This window comes from Styela clava, chromosome 8, assembly GCF_964204865.1.
Source record: "Styela clava chromosome 8, kaStyClav1.hap1.2, whole genome shotgun sequence".
Taxonomy (NCBI): domain Eukaryota; kingdom Metazoa; phylum Chordata; class Ascidiacea; order Stolidobranchia; family Styelidae; genus Styela; species Styela clava.
This window is the reverse complement of record NC_135257.1, coordinates 5686072-5705311: the sequence shown is the minus strand read 5'-3', so window position 1 is coordinate 5705311 and position 19240 is coordinate 5686072. Positions and strand designations below refer to the sequence as shown.

The window sequence follows — 19240 nt, the reverse complement described above, 5'->3', positions numbered from 1 at the left end:
AAAGTAATCATATAATCTTTACTGGGTACCTTCTGATATCATTTATTTATGTTCCTCTTATTGTGCAACTGTTCTGTTGATTGTAGGCTTGCACGTAATTTACGGATTTACGTAATTACGTAATTATTTGGAGTTACGGAAGGGAAGTTACGAATTACGTATAGTCGTAATTATTGCATTGAAACGAGCTTTCTTCAAAGCAGTCAATTTCGTCGATTGCGAAAATGAAAGCTCAACAAGTAGAAGAAGTTAGAGTTCCGGTATTCGCAGCCGTTTTACTCTCTCTTGTTACGTAGGTGAAGGAAGGCATGACGCGTTGCCATTTACTAACCTATTATCAACTTATCTGGCGTGGCCAATGTAAATTATTAACGTAGTTAATGGGGGAAGAACTGAGTAGGGCCGTTTGACGCCAACACACCTGGTTTTAACTTCTCCCGCAACTTAACCGTAGATAAGGGATAGAATTGCGTTGAGACCGATTGACGCCAACACACCTGGTTTCAACTTCTCTCGCATCTTATCTAGCATGGCCATGGCCAATGTACATAATAACCGTAGATAGGGGGAAGAATTGTGTTAAGATAGATGGACGCTAACACGCCCGGTTTCAACTTCTTCGGGTGAAATGACTAATGAACGCAGGAGATCAATCTATCAAACATTTGTATCCATTTTACTTTTATTTATTATTTACTTGTTCCAGTTTTCCGTTACTTATGGTATATATGTTCCGTTTCTATTTTATTCTATTTTATAGTCACGCGTTTGAATAGTGGGAATTCCCCACCAAGTGTGGATTAGCAATGCTTAACCATTCTTTATTTCGCGACGAATTGGAACCAAATAAGCGAAAAGAGCGATTGATCACTCGCGCCAATACCTCGCCGTTATAATTAATGTCGCGCTTATCAAATAGCAATATGACGACAAAAGAGAGATTGCGTAATGAACCAAAACGACGGATTCCTCGCGGACCGTTGAAAATTTAACTGCTATCATATATAATCGAATATGAGCCTGTGTGTTTATTCTGTGCGAGATCCATTTTCTATTACAAAATCTTGATATTCTGTTAACGGTTTTATCGTTATATATCAGTCCAGACTTGGCCTTGCTCATGATGTTTTTCACAATTCCTCTCAATATTTCGGCCATATATGATTAACTGTCTTACCAAATGTGGCAACTTATTTTGATTTATCGTCGACTTGAATACCACCGGCACTCGACCAAACTTTTGTCTTGGCCGATAGGATCGCCGACTTGCGTTAGCAAATAAATGTTGTGAGTGTAAAATAAATGTCACAAAATGCATTGTTTTGCGATATAACTTTGTATTTTCGGAGAAGGCATGTCATATAAGTTCGGTATTTAAATTATACGCAAATAAATAATATTTGATCTAAATTTATCGCAAATAATGTTATAAACATTCAGTCCGCGAAATGATTGAATGTAAAATGAAGCATGGTAATAGGAATATCGTCAATAAGTCGACATCAATAATTATTATTATGAAAATGCTAACAAGGCAGTAATGTCGGATAATGCAGAAAACGCTGCAAAAACAAGTCGTCGTCGCGAGGAAATCGCAAGTATAATCAAATGAGAAAATACGCTCGTCGTTGGTTAATAAATTAGAAACCCGTAATTTTTATTCAGTACTCAGGTGGTTTTAAAAAACTATCGTTTCCATAAATATCCGTATACCAGTGTCGGTAATGATAAAATAAAATTGATCGCATAAAAATGGGACGGTTAATTTGCGAAGGTGATAAAGAAAAACCAAAGCTAACACAAAAGATAAAAATCAGAATAAAATTAATTTGAATTCACTCCTTGATATTTGTCTTTAACATCTGCCGACGGCGTGTTGTACTGCCAAGAATATGAAAACCCAACTTCAATGTCCCATTCGGAAAAGAAGTGGATTCAATTGGTTGTTATGATAGGTTTAAATGCGTGGAAAAATATCGCAATTACGGGGTCATTACGTAATTGATTTTGCCGTAATTACGGAATTGGTTTTTGTCAATTACGTGCAAGCCTAGTTGATTGATCACCTTCTTTTCAGCTTACACTAACGAACTTGTTGTGCCAATTGATGATACAGAAACACATCAAAATGGAGGATCTGATACAGTGAAGCAATCGTATATTGAAACCATTCCCATCCCGAGTAAAGATAACCTGACTGTCCGTAAGTACTCGAAAAACAATAAGGATAAGCTAGAGTAGTAGGTAACCGAATCCCTATAAAAGTTTAGTATTAGACGCCACGGGTTTATTTTATCCCCTCTATTTTCCCACACAGAAAGAGAGGAAACTGTACTCGGAAAGAATGACAACATAATAGCTATCAGTGAAAGCGCCGCTCCAAATACCTTGCATCGTCCAGGAAGTGTCGACGATGAGCCATCTACTTCTCGGACTAACCATGTTTGTAAGTTTTTATTGGAAAGTTGGAAACTGGTATTCAATTAAACCTATGCGTCATTTTACGTGGGCCACATATGAATAAGAATTGATCAAAACAAATGTCACTGAAGCTGATATAATGTGTATTAGTTGCGTCACAAAATCTGGCTGCTTTGATACGCATAGACTGCATAGACTATAGAGTATACGTTATACCTGAGAATTTATGCGCGTAAAACATACTTCAATTGCATATAGTACATTCTCTTTTTATGAACATGGTCCATATCATAATGGATTCTCCATGTTTGCAATTGCTTCGCGAGATGAGTAACGGTAATGAAAGTGATCCTAAAATGACTGTGCCCAATGAGAAATATTTACACGAAGGTTAAGTACCTTACTGACTGCTGAGAACTCCGGCCTATATGTAGAGAGTGAGCCATGTTTTTACGCTGTCCAGTATCAGAACAATCACTAAGGTATTTTTAAGCAGACGTAACAGAAGGCGGCGACGCAGGAGAAAGAAACAATATTCAACACGACTTAGACTCCCTTTCTCCCGTTGACGAATACACAGAATCCGAAATGACTCAAAATGTCCATATCGGTAACTAAATAAAATGTGTTAAAATTCTTTTAGTTTCCCAACTAGCAAAAATTAAATGTTTAGTTTTTCGTTTCAGGCCCATCGAGTAATGACAGTAACATTAGAAAGAATGGAGATCCCGACCGAAAGAATGGAGAAGGAAATGTAAAAGGTAGGCCTACTGTTCAAAATTTGGACATACTTTTGAATGTAATCATTGACGTCCTGCAAGCGTCAATATTATACAATTTTAATGATACCAATTGCTTTTAGATCAGATTACTGAAGAAAATGTGCGCAGCGAGAGTCCTCCACCTGCTTGGGCCGAAATTGAGGATGAATGTGCGAATATTTCACAACAAAACGTAACAATCGATGACGTCACAAGCACGGGTAAAGACACCAACACGCCTGGCAACGAAAAAAAGACGGTACATACATCAGACTATCACGAAAACGGTAAACATTTACTACAAAATTTTGCAGGTTTAATATGATTATGAAAATGTTAAATCTATAATAGATAAAAATAATCTATATATATATATTCGCTCATTATATAATCCCAATAGCATTTCATTTCAATCCCATTTCATAACCTTATATATCTAAGTGTGTTGATTATCTTGATAAAAACCTATTTGAATGTGGACTTATTTGGATGTGGTTTTGAGTTTGGACATATCAATTTTGGATGAGAATTGCAAAAAATGGATTCATCGTTCTAATTCCGATTTGTCGGATGGTAATAAAATGTGCGAATGCAACACGACTTGCAGCCCATAAGCATTAAATAGATTTGAGTTGAACATACACAGATTTCAATGTATACAGATATCAACGAGAATAAAACAGGCCAGCGCGTCATTACTTATCGATCTTGATCGGTAATTACTTATCAATCTTGATCGGTAAGTATGTTGATAGGTATTTGTTTGTCTGTCTGTCTGTTAGAGTTAGATTGACGCGATATCTCACGTAAGCGAGGTTGAATCTTCCCCATGAATTTTGCATGTGCATTCATCGTATCTCGGACCAGAAGCCTATTGATTTTGGATGAATTATGTCGTATAATTAGCGAGTTATCAATTAATTAGTGGTGGGACACGCGGTGTCACTATAGAGTCATAAATCGAAACCGCAGTTTCGATCGATGAGTCTTCCGTCTCCGACCGATATCCTCGTTTTTTCTTTGATTTGAATTGTGAGTGACACTTAGAAAACCAATTTGAATTCTTATGCAATTTACAGAAATTGAAGATCTCTATGAGATAGAGGAACTTGAAAAAGCCTTGACACCATCGCAGTACCAATCTTCTTCCTAAATCCAGTACACATCACTCATCAGTATTATCTGGTATTCATGTTCATGAAAAATATTTCAGTATATATATTAGTAATTGTACTTTGTAATAAACCGAATTATCTTTAATCGTTTGTGAAATTTTTGTTTCAAATAAACTTGTAATTAAGAACAAGCGAGAAATGCTCAAATATATGGGCACGAAAGTCCAGTAACTAACCGCTGTACCGGTAGTCTATTCACTCTATTGGGACTCGCGTGAGCCAATATGATTTTTGCCTTCTGGACACCACTTCTATTTTTAAGCTAAAATTTGAAATCGATTGTTCTATTGAAGAAAAAACGACAATATTAACCAAACTATCCATACTTCGTGTTTAATGATAATGAACAAAAATTTATTCTATTTAGTTTCCTGCATATTTATGCAGAAAATGATGTTCACTAAAGCGCCGACCAGGTAAATTTGATGTTTGGAATCTGAAGAATCCTCATCGGGTATCATCTAGAACAGGGGTTCTCAAAGGATGGGGCGCGCCCCATATATGGGGGGGGGCGTAGACAATTTTTTTGAGGGGGCATGAAGCTAATTAAAAATAAAATGTTTGTTAGATTTGATCTTGGCTGCCTTATTTTGGATATTTACATTTCTTTATTTTGGATTTTTATATGTTTTTTGAATAAAACATACTTTCGCTTTACCATCTGCTATTTAAAGCTTATTGTTAGCTAGTTATTTTTGAGCTGGGTGCGCGAGGTATGACAAATTCTAAAAAGGGGGCGCGGGGGTTCAAAAGGTTAAGAACCACTGATCTAGAAGAAGCTTAGCATTAGTTTTACAGAAGTAATTCTTAACTCCGCCAACTACCCATCCGGGAAGTCAGATTAACGCGCGACTCATTTATAACCTTTGCCACTTTAATCTCAATCGATATGACCCAATCTTGTATCGTCCTACTTATTGGAAAGTTTGAAACATTAGAAGAATAAAATACTCTAAAATTATATAAATATGGATGCGTTCGGGATATTATTTTTAACATTAAATTTTTTAAATAGATATTTTTTAAACCGTGTGCAGATTTCAGAAACGAACTCAGAATATCAGAAGAATTTCGATTTATTCGTGTTTATTGTTTATATTTCCACAAATATTAATTGATTTTTATTTATTTGTTTTAAACTAATCATATCCATAAATCAAGATTGTTAAAATATCTGGAGTAAGTATGTATTGAAATATTTGAGGAGGTGTTCAAATGGTAATGACATTCAATATTCAGGTTCTATTGTGTATCGAACTCACGAACAACCTTTTTTCTCATTTCAGAAAATCAGGCCGAACCTTTCTTCAGCTATAAAAATAAAATCGGATTAAGTGATCATTACCACTTTTGAAGTATTCAAGTTTGCACAAAACCATGTGAACCTCTTGAAACTCACTACCTTTCGAGTTCCTCCGGAATTGGGTCGTAGTCAAGTCATGGCAGCAACGCCCCATGCTATTTGCGCGTGTTATACTTTGCATATTAATCGAGAATTGTCAGTCCACTCATGAGGTAGATTTGAAGTGCTGGTATATGATATTCAATAACTCAGCATCAAACTCTAATTAGTCAAAATAAAGTTGGTTATGTGCTATTTGAAGTGCTTTCATCTTGATGTTTTTTAAATGTAGAAATGTTTGACGCGTGTCCTCGCTCACACTTAACATTATTTCATAATTTAACTGCTGTCGTGATGAATAGACTCGTTGAGCAAATGCCGTGAGAAAGATAGAAATGTGATGAAAATGTCTGTTTGTTGGACATAACATGGAGGGTTGAAGAAATTTAAGATGAAGTTTAGCGTATCTTTAAAGATCTTGATCATATTTGGTAAGTTTATAAGCACAGAGAATAATGAATAATACTTTGTAACAGAAGCTATTCTGTAAGATAAAAATTATATTCACAAATAATAAGGAAAGACATTGTGCTTCAACAATATTATGGCGTTGAATTTTATATTATAAACATTTATTTTATTGGCAGGCCACATTGCAACAACGCAAAGACCACCCGGTCGACCACCGGGTCAGGGTCGACCACCACCCGGACAGGGACCGCCTCCGGGACAGGGACCGCCTCCCGGACAAGGACCGCCTCCCGGTTACCCGGGTGGGCCTCCGCAGCAGCCTCCTCCACAGCAGCCCCCTCCTCAGCAACCGCCACCCCCTGCAGATAATAAAGATAAGCCAGACTGCAAGCATGAGGTTTATGTGCCCCAAGGTGGATTTGAATCTCCAGGGTATCCTCGAGGTTATCCGAATAATGCAGATTGTATGTATCGCATATTTACGGACAAGATTGTTAATGTAAGTTGGTTATCATGTTGTTTTTGTTGAATATATTCAGTGTGCGCCGTTTGTTCTGATTTGTAGTTTTACAATTATTTTTATTTCATCCGTATACGTTAATAAGGAGATAAAAATAACCCATAATTTGCACGAGAACTTAATTAATTCAACATGAAGAAATTGTGTTCAATATTGCAAATTTGGCCCATTCAGTAGCAATTAATAGGAAGTCAGTTTTACAATAAACAATAGATTTTTCACATTACACGTTAGGGTATCATTATGTACAATTTATAAGTATGTACCGTAATTTTGATAATGTTCCAATGGGAAAAACAAAATGCGAGGCTGAACTGGTTCATTGAAAAACTTCATGCACTAACTCAGAGGTGACGAACCTATTTGCTATCAAGAGCCATTTTATCAGTCACCGGCTGAGTAAGTAGGTCGCACCACTTTTCAGTCTTACTATGATATATACCTGTTAATTTTCATCAACAGAAACGAACAACAAACTGAAACCAATGCATCTATACGGCTGAAGTTATTTAATGATATATTGCCTTAAATTTGTGTTAAAAACTCTCAACCGCATACTTAGATTTGCGTCTGTCAGTCTTGACCTGTATCGATTAAGTTCGGTTTCGGGCAAGTTCGGGTGGCGTCATCTTACTCCGCCGCGCGCTCCGCTCGGCTCGGGTGTTCGAGATCCCAATTTCCTTTCGAATACCGCAGCATTTTTGACTCGAATTTTTTGGTCGACTTTGGTAATATTGTGCAATCAATTTTAATTGTACTAAAATAAATTGTAGTTTTTGATATTCTATCGCAGATCTAGGGATTTTTCCAACGTTGATATTTTTGAAATAATCTTGAGTAGTAGCATTGTGATAGGGTGATAGTGTTGCAAGAACGTATCACATTTGTATAATTTGTAACATCGCAAAAATAAGGATCAAAACAAGATATAATCAGGCAGTTTACCACACATTTTTATGGCGTTGAATTGCCTTGATATTTCATAGTAATGTTCTCATTTTGTCGAGGCAACCGCAGGTTACATCAAACACACAATTAAATTAATGAAGCAAGGCATTATAAATAGACTCGTATTGGTCGTGCGCAATACTTTGCGCAACTAAAAAATCATTCAAGGTATAAAGTATGTCCAATTAATTATTAATTGTACCGAAATAAATTTTAAAGTCTGAGATTTTATCGTTGATATTGTGGTCTTTCTCACAGCGATATCTTAAAAATCAATATTTCACAACCGGGAGATATCATGAGCACAATCAAATTGATATGAAAAGACACTTAAAATGAACGTATCGACCGTGGATTGAATACTCTGCATAACAGAAAAATTCCAGCCCTCGAAAAAATGGTCTTTTTTACAAATGGTGGCCTGCATCATTGTGGCGATTTTTTACATGGGAATTCCCGGATTCCGATTTTCAAATCATTCCTAACCCGAACTCTAACCCCAACTGGATAATTGCTAATTTGTTATTTTAACACGTAGCGGAATTTTTTTTCTCAAATTTCACATTTTCCTTAGTGGCGGGGGCTTTGTACAAAAGATCTGCATTTCGCAAGCCTTCGGATATGGATATTATGAAGGACAAATAAGATGTTTTGGAATTAGCGTTTCCAGTAATATAAATACTGGCGCTCCCGTTTTTCTCTGCACAGTCTTTGAAGGTTTATGACTTCACGCCAAACATACACCGAATCGCCTGAATGCTTCGCGGGCCCAACGAAATTTTTTAGTAGAACGCATGTTCGTCACCTCTGCACTAACCCATAATTTTGCTATGATTTAGTTAGAAGTTCGAAGCTCACTTCAATATGTCTTAAATTTTATCCACATTATAGCCCAGTATATAACACCAAACCCAATTTACATTACAGGCCCCATGCACGTTCTCGTTTTTTCTTTCTTGTCAATAACTATTTATTTATTCAAGAATTACAAAACTATCGAAAGGTATATACAACTTTATGTACAAATTGCACTACAAATTATTCGCTGCCAATTTCTACTCTTTCAATATTGTTTCAAATGTATGTGCACTTGCGTTTGTCAGGTTTCTTTTGAATCGTTTGAATTGGAAGATAGCGATGGATGCCAATATGATTATCTGCAGGTTATTTTTGAAGCTACCACAGACGACGCGGCACCAGAAAAGTGCGTTGGCACGTCCTTTTAGGAAGGCCATGAATTGGTTTTAATAGTCTTCGAGCAATGGAAAACTTCTATATTGTACAATATCGTTCAATATGGAAGTACTATCAATTGTCAAACTCACTATAACACTTTGTTAAATATTTTTTGGACGATGAATGATGGAAAGTATGTTTAACATAAAATAGATCGTGGCCTTGAGTTTAAATTTATGGTGAAACTTTTCTATTATTGTTTTAATTGTTTTAAAATCAAATTTACAGATCATCTCATGGCAAGTTTTGAAAGATATTTTATATAAACATAAAAATTCATACAAACATAAAGACATCATTCCTCGTCTGAAAATATTGTTCTATAGAAAGATGTCATAACATACAATACCTAGAAATTACTCATTTACTAAACAGGTATATTTTGAGGCATTCGATGTACAAGAAACCGAAAATTGTCAACGTGACGTTTTGCAAGTCATTTTCAATGCACTTGCACCGGGTGCTAAGCCAGACAGGTATCATACGCAGCCGCAATCTGCACTGCTTTCCCAAATTTAAGCTTCCATTTCGCGACTTAAGTCGTCTGCTGCTTTGCTGGACACGCCTCTGTCCAATTACTATTGATTTTCTGTGCAGATCCGTGCATGTGCTATTGACGTTACAATCAATGGCCCATCTCCGGAGAAGTAACTTAGCGGTCGGCGCAATGCGCTGCTGTAACTTTCATTTTGCTTGCAAAAACGCGAAATTCATTCCGTATTACGAGTCTAAATTTAGCAAGAAATATAATTTGGAAATATATATAATTCCTTGACACCGGTACTTCTATGCACAGGACGTCGAAGAACGGAAATAAACTCTATTATACCTTCCAAACGGCGCTCTGGAAGTATTTGTATCAAGATGACGCACAACCTGAACAACCCTGACCTGGTACACATACTGTGTTCAGGTTGTGCGCCATCTTGGTACAAATACTTCGGGAGCACCTTCCAAACGGTATTTAAATAATCGAGGTATTTTTATTCCCTAGAATTCAATCTTTTTGAATTGTGACAGAGCAATTTTCGGGGTATTCACTTTGTTAATGTGTATTTTCATTAGTTTAGCAATACGTTAATTCAAAGCTCTGTAACGGAATGAATTTCTCTGCTTTTATAGTCAATGTATGCTTAACTCCTGTTTGCTTGCTTGCCGTTTTGCTTCGTAGTATGCATTGCAAATAAATTTGAAGAAATTTATCCCGTTACAGGGCGATTAATTGTGTGTTATTTGCATGAAAATGTAGACCATTAGATTTTGTGTGCAAATTAGCAGATAGGCCCATCAAATTCAAATATGATGCCAGCTTTTACAACATGGTTTTTATTTCTTCCAATTTGAAATCTGAAAATAATCTTTCTGTAAATTTTGTTGTTAAAAAAAATTTAAACAATTATAAGTTAATCTCTGTGAGTGTGTAGTAACAAACTTTTGTACTTTTGTAAAATAAGCATGTACGTATCAGTGATAGCCTACAGTATTGAACCACTAATATTAGGCAAAATGTACGGTATATGGCGATTGTTTTCTTATGCAAAAAATTGTTTAATTTGTTATCTTTAATAATTTTTGCGTTGTTTCTACTATGCCAATTTATTGATCTAGTCATATTGTTTTTTTTCTTCTCGCTCCAGAATGGCAAGCTTCTTATCTTTGCTCATAGATAAATCAAGAATCATTAAGATATGTTAAATGAATGTATGTAAAATGAGCTGTCTAACTGTTTGGGAGCACTTGTTCATAAAATTTGTAATATTCAAGCAATGTTGTAACTTGCCTAGAAAAGTGATTAGCGAATGGCCTTTATTTTGTGACTTGCAGGTACTGTGGATCCGGTTTGGGTAAAATCAAAGGTGGAAATCTACGTGGAAAGGGACCATTAGTAATGGCATTCCGCAGCGATGATTCAGAATTCAAAGCTGGATACAAGTTCAAGTTTGAATGTACGTTGTATAGTAATTGCGTCATATTAATATTTCAAGCCTCAATAAAGAAAAAAATTGAAAATTATATTTACTATCACAGTTGAACTTGATGGTCCTGATCCGTGCAACTCGAACCCATGTCAACATGGAGGAAGCTGTGAACGACTAGTTGGTTATTATAAGTGTCATTGTGTTGATGGATATGTTGGAGTAAACTGTCAAGAAAGTTTGTATTCCTTTTCTTTAGTATACTAAGTGACGAACGTACTGTTGCCGCTCTGCTTAAAAAAGTTAAAAATTATTTGTGTTTGTCCCCCTTCGTACATAAAATCAATCTTACGTTGAAAATATTTGAAGTTAGTTAGAAATTATGTAAAGAGTATTTGGCTGTAAATGAACTGTGACGTTGTCATAGGCCTACTTGTTCTTTTTGTTATCTGTGAAAGTCGGAAATTTCGGTCTTTTAAGCGATTGTCTATCAAACTGCTTCTTGACATTTTATGGAATAGGTAAAATTCATTCAGCCACAATTACATGTATGTAATAATAACTTATTTTGTTGCTTTTTACACGATTTTAAACAAAAAAATTCTGTTTAGATAAAGACGACTGTGCATCATACCCATGCCAAAATGGCGGTGAATGTAAAGATGGTTTGAACAAATATACATGCGAATGCATCAAAGGTTTTACTGGAGATTTATGTGAAATAAGTGAGTGCGACTACAATATAAAGTAACCAAAATAACGAATTACAAGTTGTTCAAATTGGAACACTATAAATTTGAAGTAAACAAGCGCAAATGAGTTTTCAGTGCGTGAATTGCTTCAATTTGCAGTTTTCATGATATATACATCTCATAACCAAGTTTCCTAATCGAGGAGAAGTTATTCTTCAAGGTGAAATTTTGTCGTTCTTGGAAAGAAATTTTATGTACAATATTTACAGTGTTACAGAAGCAAAAATGGAAAACAATAATCCTCGTGCTAAAACTGAAAATTTATCGCAATCTCAATAAATTCCTTGAGCTTTTCTAGCTAAAACGTCAAAATTTGATTTTAGTTTGGTTGTGGCAGCATCAGGCGGGCCAGATTGAGTTACTCAATGGGCCGTAGTTTGCTCATGTCAGTTCTAGATAATGATTCATTAATAAATAAAAAAGGATTGAATAAATGTTTTTTATGAACAGTGATGAATTTATAAAAATTTTGGTGCTCCTGAAGTATGCGCACCAAGATGTTGCATAACCTGAACCGTAACCTGATACACAACCTGAGTTCCGGTTGTGCGCCATCTTGGTGCGCATACTTCAAGAGGTCCAAAATTTTAATTAGGCTGGAGAAGAGTTGGGAACTACTTTCTTTCCTACATAGTTGCATGCGTAACCAGTATTGGAGAAAGTAAGTCAGGACAAGCACAGTACGTAATGCAGTATTATTTTATTGTCCTTGAACTTTGACTCTTCCAGATCCCGATCGTTGTGCCTCAAACCCGTGTCAAAATGGTGGGATATGCGTCAACCGTACTCCGGATTTTGTTTGCTCTTGTCCAAGAACTTTTATGGGAGACACCTGCGAGCATGAAGGTAGGGTATATATGTGGGTGTACGTAAAATATAACTGTTTCGACTGTGATCAGAATATCCACAAAACACAATGAGTGTATGTATGCTTCTAAGACCTGCTCTTTAAAAAATTAACAGAAAAATATTTAAATTTAATTTGGGTAATTTTTGGCTATAATGTCACTTCACATTTATTTGATTTTCTTTCAAGTTTCCATCACAAAACCTAATTGTAAATCGCTTTCATTTGTGACAAAGTAAATATCGAAAGCGGACAGTTCCTTTAAATATATTCTAAAAAGGTTATCTTTTTTTTATTTCAGTTCCAACGGTACCTCCTCCTCCAACAACAACAACAACAACGTCGCCTGAGGTCGAAACAAAACCACAGGGTATTTATTGAAAACATGTTTTCAATTCTTCAATCACCAAGTATTTTAAGTATGTATAAAAATGATTAATTGACGCAAATATCGATTTTTTTTATTCAGAAGATGATGAGATAACCACCGCAACACCAGCTGCACCGGATACAGAAGGAGGTCGGTATTGGCTGTTAAAATTATTTCAAGTGTCCTCGATATAATTTGTCAAGCATCATTGTCCTAAATATTATCTTTGATTTGAGTTTCAATTCAGAAATAACAACGCAATATTTAATACCATTCGTAACAAAACGGCATCGCTTGACTCGATTTTAACATTTATATATATACTTCCTGTCATTCTATAAATGCCCTATGCATGTTGTTCATCTGCAACGTGTCGCAACAAATTAATTTGGCCATGCTTCAGATCTACCAACAAATATTATAAAACACAATGTAAAAGTGAGAACATAGATATATCATAATAAGCATCATGATATTTCATGTCATGCCTTGGGACAGTAAAGATTTATTCTCAATATATATATGTCACTGAATTGTTTCGGGTTTGTTGAGCATAATTCAAATTGATTGGAGGAATCGTCAATTTTTGTTTTTGTCTCAAAGTTTCTCGACTTGATTCAGACAGTAATATTAATTGTTAATTCTTTTGTTCATGAATTTTGCAAACCAATAGAAAACGATGAAAATGATGAAAAAGATGAATCCTCTTCTGGTGACAATAGGTAAGCACCTATTGAGATAACAAATTTGCTAACTACTTTGTCTCAAAATATCAATTATAAATACGTCGTAACAATATTTCACAGATTGGGTTCAAATACAGTACCTAATGAAATGTGGCAAATGTCACTCCCAAATGTAAATTTCATTCAAATACCACAAATGCAAGAGAGATTTGTGTCTCTCCGGCAAACAACAAATCTACAACGACAAGTCATACCACGTGAGAACATTCGCCCATTTGAATTTTGAGGTCACATAATCTCTAAAAATAAGTAGCCTCCTGACGGGCCATATATACCTGTTTTCAGCAACAAAGTTGGAATGATAGTGGCTATCGTAGTTATACTGGCAATTGCACTGCTATTAGCTGGTATATTCGCTTGGTATTGGTTCAAACATTTACGAAAAAGCAGCAACGATCGACAGGAGAAAGAAGTGACGTTGATCAATATGAAAACAAGATCTGAACTTGGTAAGCTTATATTAAAACTACATTTAACTATTTTGTAAAGAAACATCTATCAGCGTCCATGCTACACGATTGCATAAGTACGTCATTATCAAGTAATCTTGTGGGGCAAATTTTCTCAATATCATCTCTTAAAATAATTTCATCAGTATATGTCTCATGTCTATTTGGTGGTTGAGGCATAATTCCAATTTGGTATAAAATATACTTTTTGAATGAATAGAGCCATTACACAAACTCATGTCAGTTAAATTGCGCAAGAATTCTACATGAGGTTCGCATCAATTAGCCGTATTATTATACAAAGTATACGAAGAAATAAACGTGTTATCAGTAAATATTATCTAGTAAAATTAGTAACGAAAGAATGATACTTACCAATTGATTCACTTTCTAAGATCACGAATCGCAGTGTCCAAGCCAAGAGAGCAATGATATTGATACTGAATACTACCGTAAACTATGTCCATAGATACAACTTTTGCGAGTTGTGAGAATTATGTTACATATCAGAGCATTATATAGTTTTGTATCAGTGTTTGTGCGCTTATAATTATTTCGATACGTTCAAGAGTATGATTGTTCGCATGATTTTGTGTCTGGCAAAAATAAATGATCGTATATTATGGTTGTTCGGGTCTTAGTTAGTTTTTATACAAAGATCTGATTTAATTTGTAACTCTATAACAGGTAAAAAGGGGAAAGCAAGCTCAAGAACAACTTCTATAAATGTTGTAAATTCTAAAGGTGGAGGAGGGAAAGAACCAAATGGATTTTTAAGTGAACTTCAGAAAATGTCACAGGATATAATCATGGAAGAAGTTCATGCTGATGAAACGGTATCTAGGCAAATTTTGAAAATAATTTATATTTTACCATCCAAGACTAATCGATTCATTATATGAGACATTGAAATCTGACAACATACATGTCGCAAATTTATCATATGTACACACGTACATGTACACGCTTATGTGAATTATAATAATTGATAATTTTTGTTTAAATAATTTTTAAAATATAACTTTAACTTGTATAATAATATATCTGGTGCCATTATGCTCTACCGACTTTCATTTTCATCAGCCTGAAAGAAACGTGAAAAGACGGGAAACCATGCCAAATGAGATGCAGAGATTTTCACATCCACAAATTATGAATCAACCAATCAAGTAAACTTTTTGATTTCTTTTAACTATAGAATATATGTCGAAACTTAATTAAATATTCTCTATCTTCACTTCTTGCTGCATTGTGATCGGAACTGAGTCACAAGTGATTGCAAGTGTGACAAAATGCCTGGGTTCAAATTTCACCGTGTTACTTGCAAATGCAATGTACCCGTTTTGCCGCTTTGCAATGCAAACCTGTAATCATCAACGTTCAATATGAATACCTTACTGTTGGAATCCTATTCTGATAACTGATGCAGATCATTAGCCTAAGAATGCATACCCTGGAGGTAAAAACAAAACCTAGCCTCGACACGGCTCATAATCCTTCTAGTCACGCACAATGACAGTATCGCAGATAACTAATAAATAGGAACAGTCCAGGCGTCATGCAAAATAATAGTCCGTCGATATCACCAATTCCCACTCTGGGTCAAAAATTTTACCAACCCAATATGGAGAACATAGGCTGAGATGCGACATGCATTCCCTACGCGTACATTTAAACTGAAAATGCAAGCAGAATAGCATTCGGGCCCTGTTAAGAAAGGGATCAAACAATGAAGTGCAACGGTATGGCTCTACAGACCACGATCGCTATCAGCGAAATTAGTAGAAATTACGGCTTTATGAAATTGGATATATATACTTGATTTCGAATAACAGGATTGCGCAGCCAATTCAATGCTGTAATAAATATATATATATCGGGAGAATTTTTCTATGAATGCCTTCCGATTTCGCTTTCGTTAAGTAACTTGTTGCGAGGTGCAACTGACTCGCTTCTAAAACCAATACCTAATTTTTAGGAGGATTTCGATACCCATTTCTCCAGATGAAGTCGCAATGATGCAACGGAGTCCGATAGCAAATATCCCGTTTGCTAATAAAAGTAAGTTGAATATAATCTTATTTTTCATTGGAAAACTACTACTCGACATTTTCAAATTTAACGTCACAAATATACCATTTATAGACAGTCAGCAGGCACCCATGAACATTTCTCCGGAAGATGCCGTTACACTATTAAATTATTTAAAAACAAATGACGGAAATCAATGTGATATACCGACTGCTCTGTGTGCAGGTATGAGCATATTTCGTGCAAAAATCATGTCATTATTGCAACCTTTTAATTTCCATGGAATTGTACGTAGTGCTTTCCAAAGTTCTCAGTGCATAATATAAGATTTAGTTGAATGTGGCGATATTTTTACTTCTCGATGAGGGATGAACCATCAAGAAGTAAAGTAAACGTTAGAAACTAGTTTCACTTTTCGATTTTGTTAATGTCAATGTTTCATATAAAGATAAATGTCTAAGTCTAGTTTTTCGAACTGTTATATTTTAAAAAAAAAAATATATATATATGTGTGTCACCCTTTATAGTTCAAAATAAGAGTGGAAATCCGATGGCATCACTGTACCCAAGTTATCGAAATCCTTCCCAAATGCAACCAAACAAACCATACAATTCGGTTAATCGTCGGATGCCAGTTGCTTCAACAGATGAGTCTGTAGAAAGTATTGATCTTACGCCCGGAGAAGCAGCAGATGTTGTTAATTATCTCTTGGCCAGCTCCCCGACTAACGGTTTACTAAAACCAGAGGTATGAAATTATAATATTCTTCCTCCGATTCGCCAATTTTTATTATTTATCCATGAAAGACTAAAGATATTTTATTGTAAACCATAGGAGGCCGTCGAGGTAATGAGAGAAGTTCGAGATAATAGAAATCGGAACAGAAACCCAATGCGCGAAAAAGAAAAAACTGTGGTGTTCAATCCACAAGAGGCTGCTAATATTGTAAATAGCTTTGGATCTCGAAAAAAACGTGATCCTCGTATGTGAGTAGTTTTATATTTTATTGCGGACATGTTTACTAGAAGCATTGCTTTGTGTAAATTATACTTGATTTAAAATATCAAGAAGCTTTATAGGCTATCTGTTTTTCGTAGGAAACTAAGAGAACGCCACAAACGCAATAGAGGGTTTCGTCCGTATACTCCAATAATGGAAGAAGATTCTCCTGTGGATGATGTCAGAAGTCAACATAATTTTCAATACAGGTGAATGGACAAAAAATATGATTTATACGAGAATATAGCAATATATAAATATATATTTATTATATATATATATAAACACTGTTACCGTTTACAAATGTGAATAATTTCATGCTTGAATCACAGCGAAAGTCCTTCAGACAACGACACGACAATACCTTCAACAAGAAAATCAAAACAAAAACATATAGCCTACGCAAACACTATTGACCCAGAAGAAAAAGTTAACGATTGGTTGAAAGCATCTCCAAAGAGGAAGGTTTGAAATTAAACAAAAATATTCAAAATCGTGTTTAAAAATGTTTGATTATGGTGAACGAACGAGTCCCCATTATTTTTTAAAAGCAAGTAGGCCTACTTTAAACATGTCGGCATAGAAACAAAAAAATTCTAAACCTAGTCGTGTTTTTCTTTTTGAATCAAGTCTTCTAATAAAAAGTCGCCTAGTGTATTTCTATTCTCAAGGCAAGGTATTTATACATAAAACTTTTGATGAGATGTAGGCTCGCTCAAATACACTATAGAAAACTCAAAGTTTGTTGGACTAATTCCGCATAAGTAGGCTGATTGACTTACAGTTACAAGTCCGGGCGGAGAATTGATATTGTATTCTCATTCTATTTTCAAGCCACGGAAAGAAAAACGACCGTATTCGGCTGCCAACTCAAACACAACGGAGACTCACACAGTAACGAGGAGTTTCCCACAAAAACAACGGCACAAGTGAGATGAATTTTCCATAGCTTTTGACAAATGACATGATGAATTAAGATAATTGTTCAACTTGTACCAATTACTAAAAAGTTTTAATTGTTCTCGTTATTGAATTATTCTCCAGAAATAAACAACAAGACATAGTTGAAAATGATATGTCATTAGTGGATTACGAAGACGATGCACGAAGCTCAGTTCCTAGAACAATACGACAAACTAGAGTGAAAGTTCCGAACGGAAAAAGAAATTCTTTGCCTGTTACTGGTATATTTATCTCTCTATATGCATTTAGATCGTAAATTAGTATAGATCAGGTAGCCTACGTATTTGTTGCTCAGTGAAAAACGGAGCCTCCTAATAGTGATCTGCTGAGGCATAATTTTCCATAATTGCCTAAATCTGTGTAACATGACAAGGCCTTGTCATGTTACATAGATTTATTATGAAATTATATTATAAAGAGAATAACGTTACATCGGAGACATCAGCATAAGTGTTGAAAGTGGCTCAGTTCAGAAATTTTGTTGTAATGGTCAGACTCTTATATATTAGCAACAAACGCTACACTACGACTGTATACAACCCTACTTGAAATTCGAAAAGTTGCCTACAGATAACTCCATTAATCAGTTAAATTTCTACTTTCCAAATAGAATCTTTGATCTAAGGTTTTGTGATTTATTTTTATAATAATATTTATAAACAGAAAACAAAGCTAAATCTTTGGTAGAGAAGTTGGTGAAAGCTCCAGTTCGAAGCAATCAAAACGTAGTGGGACCATCACTCGGCGTAAAAAGACAGAATGCCTTCATGGATTAACTTTGCCGATTGTTTGAAACAGAAGGATACAAAAAATAGTATGAAGACCAGAATAGAAGATTTTGCTGAAGTATCTTCATAACCAGCAGATTTCCGTGTCACAGTATACCTCTAACAAGAGTCTTAGTCATTCTACACTGGCAGATACGAATCGCCAATCTGCCCGATGCATAGTCGTCGAGTATTGCCAATACTACCTCAAATAGTATATATATATTTATTCCATGAATTGCAATGGCTTGCTTGCGCCGATAAACTCGGACAAAATGTGCAAATATTGCTTGCGATCGATTCTTTTTTGTAATAAAAGTACAATGCAAAAATTCGCTTGACAGTTACTGTTTTTGGAAATCAAGGATAAGACTTACATATTTTTAAAGGGCTGAAGAAAAGTCGATAAGAAGGCATATTCATATGGCGAACCACCGCCTCTTGACCTGTTATCAGTCAGTCCACGCCGACGAGAAGTCCAGCAATCCTCTCGCACATAATTATCCCCCTCGAAACAGAGGTGTG

General features: G+C 35.4%; 1 protein-coding gene across 2 annotated transcripts; it reads left to right on the top strand.

Annotated features, from left to right (window-relative positions):
• Positions 1–6020: 6020 nt before the first annotated feature.
• Positions 6021–19185, top strand: LOC120346132 (uncharacterized). Of its 2 annotated transcripts, none has more exons than XM_078115708.1 (22): positions 6021–6190; positions 6347–6669; positions 9250–9350; positions 10699–10820; positions 10903–11028; positions 11402–11515; positions 12272–12388; positions 12691–12759; positions 12862–12909; positions 13433–13481; positions 13791–13954; positions 14642–14790; positions 15038–15123; positions 15933–16015; positions 16100–16210; positions 16513–16733; positions 16821–16972; positions 17084–17194; positions 17318–17450; positions 17820–17914; positions 18030–18169; positions 18612–19185. In XM_078115708.1, the coding sequence occupies exons 1-22, from the start codon at positions 6151–6153 to the stop codon at positions 18722–18724; spliced, it is 2667 nt and encodes an 888-aa protein (XP_077971834.1). In that variant the 5' UTR covers positions 6021–6150; the 3' UTR covers positions 18725–19185. The 2 variants fall into 2 exon arrangements, with proteins under 2 accessions (XP_077971834.1, XP_077971833.1); XM_078115707.1 differs by having other exon boundaries at positions 6024–6190; positions 12859–12909; positions 18612–19183.
• The last annotated feature ends 55 nt before the right edge of the window (positions 19186–19240 follow it).